At 65.2% G+C, this 10,305-nt stretch overlaps 1 protein-coding gene across 3 annotated transcripts in view; it reads left to right on the forward strand.

The window, feature by feature from the left end:
- DNAJC5 (DnaJ heat shock protein family (Hsp40) member C5) overlaps positions 1-4,379 on the forward strand; it is a 37,575-nt gene extending 33,196 nt beyond the window's left edge. For 2 of the 3 annotated variants that reach the window (XM_059407462.1, XM_059407461.1), the window contains exons 2-5: positions 197-314; positions 1,018-1,231; positions 1,907-2,078; positions 2,503-4,379. In XM_059407462.1, coding sequence (XP_059263445.1) covers positions 208-314; positions 1,018-1,231; positions 1,907-2,078; positions 2,503-2,606 — 597 coding nt within the window. In that variant the 5' untranslated portion in view covers positions 197-207 and the 3' untranslated portion in view covers positions 2,607-4,379. Of the gene's footprint in view, positions 1-196; positions 315-1,017; positions 1,232-1,906; positions 2,079-2,161; positions 2,234-2,502 lie in introns of all 3 variants that reach the window. The other variant, XR_009405526.1, reaches the window with a different exon arrangement.
- The last annotated feature ends 5,926 nt before the right edge of the window (positions 4,380-10,305 follow it).

The raw sequence follows: 10,305 nt of genomic DNA on the forward strand, positions 1-10,305 counted from the left end.
GAGATCACAAGTAGGCAGAGAGGCAGGCAGAGAGAGAGGAGGAAGCAGGCTCCCCGCTGAGCAGAGAGCCCGATGCGGGACTCGATCCCAGGACCCTGAGATCATGACCCGAGCCGAAGGCAGCGGCTTAACCCACTGAGCCACCCAGGCGCCCCTGTCGATCCTTTTTGATGTTTTCTTTGCGGTTTTCTTACAGATCAGCCTGCCATGGCCGACCAGAGACAGCGCTCACTCTCTACCTCTGGCGAGTCCCTGTACCGTGTTCTGGGGCTGGACAAGAATGCGACCTCAGACGACATTAAAAAGTCCTATCGGTAAGAGGGTCTTGTGCCTTGTGTGGTTTGAGCTGCATTTTCCAGGAACCACTGCGTGTGTCTCCCCGACCCGGCCCGTAGGTGACTGGGACCCGTAGCTCCATCTTTGTGTGCGTCATGTGCCCCTTGTAGCTTAAAATTCTCTTATTGGTGTTTTCGTGGCAACAGAAAAGTAGCACTTTGTAGATGACACACACTATGTGCCCTGGAGCGGCCGGTCGCCCTGGGAAGCGGGTCTGAGCCTGCTCCTTCCGGCAGCCCCTCCCGTAGCCTTGGGAGACAGCTGGCCTGTGGCTTCGTGGAGTGCGCTGCTGAGAGAGACACACATCCTCGGTGATCCCTACCCTTCCAGCCACCTTCCTGTGTGTCCTTCTCACACACAGGAGACAATGGGCCTTTGGTGCACCCCTTGCCCGGCACTGCATTGGGCCAAATGCGCAGTTAGCCTGCAAGGACACTAGAGGTCAGCAGTGGGGTCTGTCCCCGAGCTGTGCGAGAGCGGGGGGGCTGCGGCCGCTGGGGACTCCCTGCTCTGTGGCAGAGCCAGCAGGTTTGCCCCGAGGCAGCTGCAGAGCTTTCTTCGAACTGTGGACTGTGAACTGCTCGAAGTCTGTGGAGAGCTGGGAGGTGGCCCGTATGGAGACATGTCTCCTGCACTGGGCCCTCCCTCTCATGGACGAGTGTGAAATGGTTTTGTTTGCAGGAAACTTGCCTTGAAGTATCACCCCGACAAGAACCCCGATAACCCGGAGGCTGCAGACAAGTTTAAGGAGATCAACAGTGCCCACGCCATCCTGACGGACGCCACCAAAAGGAACATCTACGACAAGTACGGCTCGCTGGGGCTCTACGTGGCCGAGCAGTTCGGGGAGGAGAACGTGAACACCTACTTCGTGCTCTCCAGTTGGTGGGCCAAGGTGAGGGGAGCAGGCGGCCCCGTGCCGCGCTCCGGGTGCTCCGGGAGAGTCTCCTGCCCGGTAGGGGTCGGGGCCTTGCAGAACCAGGACGTTTGGTCCAAGTGCTCCGTGCTCCTGAGCCTTGGTTTCCCGGCATCGGGCGCCCTGTTCCGTCACCACGTGCCAGTGCGGGGCCTGGTCTCAGCCGCAGGCGGCGCATAGCCAGCTCAGGAGCCCATGAGTGGCGACCAGAAGGCTCCGAGCAGACCCCACGGCGAGCCGGCCGTGTCGCTCGGCTCTCACGAGTCACCGTCCGTTCTTACACAGAGATTGGAAGGGACCTTTTCCGTCCCGTCGTGGGCAGATGCTCTTGTCAGTGCAGGGGAAGACTTGTCGGAAATCTCTGTGACTTGAGACACTTCGGACGTACCGTTTCTCTGTTCTTTTTTGGACACTTACCCGTGTCCTCCTCCTGCCGCAAGCACGTGTGGCCTGCGGCCGCCCTCCTGCCCGTCTTCGCAGATCCCTCTCCTCCGGGCCGGCGCGCTCTGTCACTGTCTTCCCGCCCCGGCTCCGGCAGGACAGAGGCCTCCGCGGCGGCCCCCCCACCCCTCCCCACCCCTGGGAGCCGCGCGGGGCTGGGGGGAGGCGCTCCCGGAGGCGCCCCCGCCGCAGCCAGCGCCCCTGTGCCCGCAGCTGCTCTTCGTGGTGTGCGGGGCCCTCACGTGCTGCTACTGCTGCTGCTGCCTGTGCTGCTGCTTCAACTGCTGCTGCGGGCGCTGCAAGCCCCGGGCGCCCGCGGGCGAGGACGCCGACTTCTACGTGTCCCCCGAGGACCTGGAGGCGCAGCTGCAGTCGGACGAGCGGGGTGAGTGCCGGCCGCGGGCCACCGAGCGGGCGCGGGCGGGGCGGGGCGGGCCCTGAACCCTGCCGCCCTGTCTTGTCGAACAGGAGGGCTCTGACTGTGCGGGAGTGTTTGTGGTGGCGGCAGGGACGGTTGAGGTGTGAACGTGGACACTTGAGGTAACGGCGGACGCAGGCGGCCGTCCCCACCGCGGCCGGAGGCGCCGCAGCTCCGCGGGCACCGAGTAGCGGGGGAGGGACCGAGGCGACGGAGGCAGGCCGAGCCGGGGGTGGGGAGGCCCGCAGACAGCCTCTCCCCTCCGCACCCCCCCGCCCCTGCCCCCCAGCCCCCGCCGGAGCGGCCAGGCCGCGGAGCACGGACGGTGTCGGGGCCCTGCGTGCTGTCGCGGCCGCCCGCGCCGATGAGCATGCGTGTGCTTGCTTTGCAGAGGCCACAGACACGCCCGTCGTCGCACAGCCCGCGTCGGCCACGGAGACCACCCAGCTCACGGCCGACTCCCACCCCAGCTACCACACCGACGGCTTCAACTAGGCCCGGGAGTGGCCGCAGTAGAGGCTAGCCCGGCACTCGGCCACTTCACCCCTAGAGTCACGGACCGTCGTCACAGAGATGGGGAGCGCGCAGCTGCCGGCCCGCCGGGGCCCTGCCCACCTCTGTGCCCGCCTGCCTGTCGCCCCCAGCGCGTGAAGTGCGTCGCATGCGGTATTCAAAGCGGTTTAGCTCCTCCTCCTTCCGTCCCTCCTTCTCTAATAGCATGTGCGGCTCTGTTCCCTGTCTGCGCTGTGGGCGCGCCGCGGCGCGGCTCTGTTACCGGGCCGTGGATCTCCCTCGGGGCTTACGATTCGCTGCACCGACCAGGGCTGCGTGTGGGGTCCCCGCCAAGCAGCCTGGGGCAGGAAGGGTGGCTCCTTTCCCTGGTGTCGGTGGGGGGTCCAGTCCTCGGCAGCGGTCTGGACGCAGGCAGCGCCTCTGGACGCCGCGCCGGGAAGGAGCTGGCGTGTCCTCCCGCTTTGCCCGGTCCCGTCAGCATTTCCGTGGTGTTGGTTTGTGCGGGTCTGTTTGCCTCGGTTGCTTGGCCTTGCGGCAGAGTCTTGCCCATGGGGAGGCTCGTTGTGGAAGGTGTGGGAGGCTCTGGTGACCGCAGGACCATATTTTCTACCTGGCCACGGCCTCGGTTTCCACGTCCCGTGGTCCTCGGGGCGCGCTCCCTCCCCCGGCGAGGCGCCGCTTCTCCCACGCTCCCACCCCGTCCCCAGGCCACGAGCTGGACTGATGGGGCCACACTCCTCCGTCTCCCCACCCCTCCGGCCACCTCCACATTCCTTCAGGCCTGCCTGGTCTCCTGGTGGTCCTTCTGGGACCTCTAGGAACCCCAGATGGTAGCAGTGACCAGTGTACTGCTGTCAGAGGGGCTGACCGTGCAGGCCGCTGGCGGAGTGCGGCTCGATCACCCCGGGAAGCCCACGTGCGGAGCCCAGCCCCCTCCGCTGAGCTTCCCAGAGCTCCTGCCCGTCCCCACCGTCCTTCGCCTGTTCCCTTCGGTCACCGTCGATGGTTCGGGCCGAGCGAGAGACGCCGGGTTCCTAGAGGAAGGACCAGCTGGACCAAAGGCATAGCCCGGTGTCCCTGGCTTGTGAGCCGGCAGCCTGACCGCAGAGCCTCCGCTCGCCGTTGTCTCGAGCAGCGCCTTCCGTGACCCGTGGGAAGTCCGTCCTTCTTGTCTTTGACCCAGAACTTGTGGGTGGCGCCTCTGCTGCAGGGGACGAGAAACGGGTTACGATGGGCCCGTGCTGGCCCAGAGGTCACACTGGTCCCCGCACTCCCAGCAGCCCTGGATGTGGTGTGGCTCCCTGCTGAGCCTGCACTGGTCGCCGGAGACCCAAGCGGTTTCCACAGAAGGAACCAGTGGCTGCTGGTGCGTGTCTCCTGCGTGTGTAGTAGGTGGCGGACGAGGGGGACCGTGTCGGCTCAGGCGCACCAGAGCGTGTTCCCACGGCCCCCCGTTTCCACCACCACCAGCCTGCACCCCGCTCACCTGCTGGGCCCTGGCCCTTGTCTGCCACCCACAGCTGTGCGGAGCGCAGGTTCTTACCGGCCCGGAACGGGCTGTGGCAGGAGGGCAGCGTCCGTGCAGGACGGGGACAGGCTCCGAGCGCAGTGCTGGGGGGCGGTGGCGGGCTGTGGCCGGTTGTAGCTGCTGCAGTGGTGGCCACTCCCAGGTCCTTGGGCAGGTTTGTGGTCCTTTGTTTGTTTGTTTTCTGTTGTTGTTTTTGGCTTTTGTTCATTAAAATAATCATGAAGACATTCAGTGAGAGAGAAAATTTGCACTATGATCTTAAATCATGCTAAAATCAGAAAGTCACTGACCCACCCTGGACAAGGGAGGCGGTGAGACCACAGGTCCATCTGCTGGTCAGTCCCGGCCCAGCAACAAGAACGCAGCTTCATGATGTTTCTGAGAGTAACTTTCTGACCTGTATTTCACTGGGATGGTCAAGAACCGAGTTCAGAGCTGGGACTGGAGGTAGCAAGCCTCCCCACTCGGGGGTTCCCTGCAGTTGTGCGGTTGGGAAACCTCAAGGCCCACCACACAGGTCCGAGCGAGTCCTCGACGGGCGGCTTCCACGCGACAGAACGGGAGGCTCGTCTGGGGACCTGGGTTCAGGGGGAGGAGCCGGTCTGGAAGGTTGTCGAACCCGGGCTCCTGTAGAATTTGTGAAAACTAAATAAATCATGACAGCCATGATAACAACCCTAAAGGTGGTGGTGGTGGTGATTGCCCAAGGCCCAGGGTCCCCAGGGCCCAGACAGGGGCCTCACACTCTCCCCACCTGGCCCTGAAGGCATTTCCACCTGGTGATTCAGACGCGGAGCCGCTTCCACAGTCGACGGCGGTACTCGCTGGCCACCCCGGTTGCGTTTCCCTTTTCCTGGAGTGGTCGTGTGTTTTCCCGGTCTGGAGGAGCGCCCGTCTGCCCACCGCACGGCTGCGAGAGCCCCCGAGCCCTCACTCTAGGGCTGCCCGGAGCCCGGGCCACGTGTGGCCAGGGAGTGCTGGGCCGGTGCAGGCCGAAGCCCGTCCCGTGTCCCAAAGTGCGGGGCTCGACCCAGGAGGCCCCCAGGGCAGCCGGTGGCTGGTGGGGAGCATAGGAGGGCCTGCGGGGTGGCTGCTGGCAGCTGCTGGCCTGTCCGTTTCCGTCCTGCTCAGTGACGTGCTTGGTCTTCTCTTGTCTTCCCTTTGGCTTTCTCTGCTTTCAAACTGCTTTAGGTGTTACGGCTCAGTGTGTGTGAGGCTTCGTAGTTCCCGGTCAGTGCTGTGGGGGAAGCTGCGGCCGCCGTGCGTGGGGCTTAGAGCGGGTGGCCTTTCCACGCTGGTGGCTGCCCGGTGTGGCTGTTGGGTCTGTCGCCTGCGTTCTGACCGCAGCTGGGCCCGGCGGGTGAGCCGGAGCTGGAGGATGCCTGCTGCGCGGCGGGCAGTCGGGGAGACAGAGACGCGTGGCCTCCTGGCCGCTGGCCCTCGGGATGGGACAGCCAGCGAGTGGGGTGGGCGCCCGCGTGCAGGCAGAGCTCGGGGGGCCTCCCGAGGGGTGGGTGGGAGTGTGGAAGAGCGGCTGTCCGTCCGTCCGCAGCGCGCTCCGTGAGCCCGTGTGACACAGGCCTCCTGCCCGTCGTTGTTACTTTGGTTGTGACGCGTCCTGTGGATTTGGCAGAAGCTCCATCTGTCCTGTCCTTCCACGCACGCCGGCAGTGTGTGCTGTGGTGCGGGCCGGGGCGGCTCTCGGCGTGTACGTGTGTGTACGTGTATATACCCCGCCGCGGGCGTGACTGCTGCTGTCCGGCGGTCTGACCCCAGACGGCCTGGGTTTCCTGGGAGTCGGGTCTCGAACAGGGTCTCGGTGGCGCACTCCTTTGCTGGGTGCGCAGAGGTGGACACCGGCCCTGCTGAGTGCCTGGGCTTTGCACGTGCTATGGCGGCCTCGTCCTGCAGGTGGCAACTTCTCTGGCGGCAGGGTGCTGGGGCTCCTGAGGAGGGGACTGTCACAGTGCCAAGCCCATCCCGGGGGGGCCCACCCGTCGGCTCACTTGACCTCCAGGGGAGTGTCCTTTTGTGACATCTGGGAGCCTTTCCCACCCTTGAAACATTAAAACCAACTTTTGGAGCCTCCGATAACAGTCAGTGACAGAGGGCATTCCAAAGGGGACTCTGCCCCGACTGGAGGTCTGGCTTGGGAGGGGGCCGCCGGGGAAGGAGGAGGGGCCACACGATGCTGTCCTTGAGGAAGGGGCTGGGCTCAGGTATAGGCAGTAGCTTTTTGTAGATTTTGTTTCCCTAGAAAATGGGACAGTGTTTCAAGCTAAGTGCGAGGAGGCAGTTTACACTGAAATACATATATATATATACACACACAGATATATATATATATACACACTGTTTGAAAATACTAAATGCGATGCATGGCAAGCAGCTGTCCGTGCGCTGGTTTCTGGTTTCGTCCTGTTGCTGGAATCCCACAGCGCTAGGTGGGTGTGCGTCTGACCCCAACCCCCATGTGTGCCCCAAGGGCCCGGCTGGAGGCTTAGGACGGTTCCGTGATCTCCATCCTGTATGTCTGAATGTTGACCTTAAGATAATGATAACTGTTGTAAAATAAATGTTTTCACGGCAAACCAGGCATGTGTCTCATTCAGTGACCCCGCAGAGCCCTTTTCCAGGGGAGTTGTGCACGGCATGTTCGCAGCCCAAGTGCGGACAGAGGCCCTGCTGGGTTCCGCTTCCAGGTGCTGTCCGCGCCCCCGGCGCAGTGAGGAGAGGGTCCCGTCAGCCCGGCCGGCGTGGACCGGGTTCTGCAGCGCTCCCGGGACGCGCCCTTGCTTCTCTCCCCTCGGCCGCCTGGCTGGCTGTCGGGAACTCCGCCCACCGCCCCAGCCCGGGACCGTCCCGCTGCCCACACAGCCGGGCATCACCCTCCGTCCTCCGGTCACGAACGCAGGCCGCTAGGCTGCCGGGGCCCCGGGGCAGCTCGCCAGCCTGGGCCCGAGCCCTCCGCTACACAGCGGCCCTGTCCTCGGCCGGGAGCCACAAGGTGGACAAAGGGTGACGGCCGCGTCCCTCGCACCTGGGCCTGGCTCCGTGCCGAGATGTGTCCACCTCTGTGCCTGGCCCTTCAGAGGGGCTTCCTGGGATTGTCCCACTGCCTCCTCCACCCAGCGAATCAGTGTGGGGTCTACTCCTGTCCTCGTGCCTGGACTCGGCTGCCGTGTCCACCTGGGTCACGTCCGCCAGCAGCGTGTCGGGTGGAGGACGGTCATGACTCCCAGGAGCTTCTGAGAGCGTGGGGCAGGGCCTGGCCGGGGACACTGGTAGGTCACAGCCTCGGGTGTCTGGCCCCACTGACACCACCTCTGTGCCTCTGTCTTCTCTTCCCGGAGATAAATGTCTAGTGGCAGACTCGTAGGAAGTGCCGTCTCGCCTCAGGGCAGGGGTGTCCCTGGGTGTTCTGCACACATGGGGGCGGATGGGGTCCTGTCGGTGGGCGGGGCCTAACCAGAGACTCGGGCCCAGGGACCCTGGCCTTAGGCGGGAGAGGCCACCCACACCCAGGAGGTTCTGTGGGTGTGACCACAAGGCCCAGGCCGCAGGTGCCACCTTCCACACCCTCTCGTACCTGGGACCCTCTGAGGTCAGGGTGCTGGGTCTTTTGTTCCCTTGACTGAACTCGGGGCAAGGCAAAAATAGTTTGAAAAAAATAAAGCAGCATAAAAGCACTCAGAATGATGCAAGAAGCACCTTGAGAGGAACCCTTCGTCTGGGACACACGAAGCAGTTGTGACTCAGAATCTCCATGAAGGAGAGTAGACAGGGAAGGCGGTGTAGACCTGCCGGCCGTCCCAGCGCCCCCTCCTGCGGCGGCCACCAGCCTGCCCGTGTGCGGCCGCAGATCCTGTGTCGTTCCTGATTTTAGGATGTCTAGCCTGAAGCTGCCTCCGGTGCTGGGCCGGTGGGAGCTTTCATTCAGGGTGGGGGTTTCTCCAGGCGTCTGCCACCGAGGTCTGGTTGCCGCCCCTGCTCATGGAGGACACGGGCGCTCAGGTCTTCGCTGCTGACCAGAGCTGGACTGACCCCGGGGGCGCCGCAGGCTGCTCTCAGTGGCTGCGCTGTCTGTGGCTGGGGAGGCCCCTCTCCCCTCCTGGCCTCACCACGCGTTTCCCGTGGGGTTCTCGCAGCCACACGGAGGTCTCCAAGCCCTCATGCCAGCCATTCTGGGTGATGGGCAGCGGGACCTCGCTCCTCCCCTGACCCAGGGCCGCAACGTCTTGTATCCCTGACCTAGGGGACTGGGGGCCAACGGCGGGGTGGGGGGTGCGGCTCAGTGGCAGTTCCCGGAGATTCCCAAAGTCCTCTGCCCCACGGCCAGTCTTGGAACTCTGGGCTCCTGGCGGAGGTCCTGGTCGCCATGCGCGGACGGGGGTCTGGATGCACGGCCTCCTCCCTCTCCGCACAGCGCGACCTGGGAGCCGCGGGCCACCGTGAGCCTCGCGGGGCAGGTGTTGGGGCACGGGGGGCCCTCCCTTCGCTTCTCCAGGAGAGGCAGTGGGGGGTGGGGAGTTGCCCAATGCGCGACGGGGGCAGGGGTCTGGGGACACAGGGCTCAACCTGGCCACAGTAGCCACCCCGCAGGAGACCCACGTACAGCCCCAGGGGGCCCCCCGGCACCCAAGACCAGCGCGGGCAGGACGCAGGGGGCGGCCTGCCGGGTCTGGAGGGGTCCCTGGCCGGAGCCGGAAGGGGAGGCCCCGGCAGGAAGGACCCTCCAAGTCCCGGACACTGGGCTCTCCTGCTTCAGAGGGACCTCCTGCTCCTACTCAGACCCTGCTCTGCGCCCCGGTTCCCCCACCCTCCGTCCAACTCTGGGGGTCTCCGAGGCCGCAGCCCCCTCCCCTGCGCGCTCGCTCCCAAGCGGGCCCCTCTGTCCAGGCTGAGGGTGCTCCGCCGGGCTGGGGCGGGGGCGGGGGCGGGGGGGGGGGTGGACATGGTGGGGGCGGGGCCGGCGCTAGCTCCAGGCAGCCTCACCAGCCCCGGCGGCTCTTGGGCCCCCGCTGCAAGTGAGGTGGTGACCAGAGGAGCCTGAGGACGGGAGCCAGGCCCACTGGCCCGCAAGCGATCCCTGATGCGTCGTTGGAGGTGGGTGCAGCTCACCCCCAGCCCTTCCTCTGGCCCCAGCACGTGGCGGTCGGAGAGTGGGTCCCCGTGCGCCTCCATGTGCAAATTACCCCTTTCTTGCTCTTCTAACCCCAGCCCAGCCCCAGTCCACCCACTCACCCCTGCCCTGCCCCTTCGCACCTCAGAATCTGCTCATACCAAACCTCCAGCCCCTCTGCGCTGAGCCTCGAGGTCCCCAGCCTCCCGCCCTCTGGCCCTGTGCTCAGGGTCCCTGCTGGAGCAGTGGGGCCTAGAAACTCAGGCATCTTCCAGCATGTGTCCCGACTCCAGGCGGCCCACTGAGGCCCCAGGAGGGGTGGAGACCTTCCCCTGGCCATGCCAGCCCCCAGCCCCTACGGACAGCCTGCATGGCCTGCCCCACTTGGCGTGACAACTGTATGTCCCCAGCGCTCAGTCTGGGGCTCCGTCTCCCGGCAGGGGCACACCCCAAGCTTCCCTCTCCGCCTTGTGGCGGCCGCTGCAGGGGAAGGGGTAGCACCTCACGGACTGACGAACCTGAGATTGACCCTGGAGACACCATTCTCAGGCTGGCCGGTCCTGGAGGCACTACCCAGGGACAGCAGGCAAAGCCCTCAGCAGGCCAGTGTGTTGTGGGAGCTTCTGGACCAGCGTCTAGGGTGGGCTCCAGGTCTGCACCCCACCCACCTCTTCCCCTGCCAGGCTCTGAGACTATGTCCAGGTTGTAGCTCTGTCTTCCCTGCTCCCCTCAACTGCTCCCCCAGGTGCCTGCCCCACACCTCCCCAACCCCCAGCGAGTAGAGTAGCCCGAGTTCCCCAGGGATGGGCTCGTCCACCCCTGGAGGGCCACGCCTAAGCCTTCTCCCCACGCTGCAGTCCCTTGATGTGTCCCGTGAGCTGTGTTGGGTGTCCCCGGGGGAGTCTTGGATCTGGCTTCCAGGCCTGTCTCTGGGACAAGGAGGCTCCCAGGGGCCGGAGCAATTGCTCCCTCCTTCCGTCGGCATCTGGAAGACCCTCTCCCAGCGCTGTTTGGAGAGTGACCCACTTCTG

Source organism: Mustela nigripes, chromosome 7 (genome assembly GCF_022355385.1).
Source record: "Mustela nigripes isolate SB6536 chromosome 7, MUSNIG.SB6536, whole genome shotgun sequence".
NCBI lineage: Eukaryota > Metazoa > Chordata > Mammalia > Carnivora > Mustelidae > Mustela > Mustela nigripes.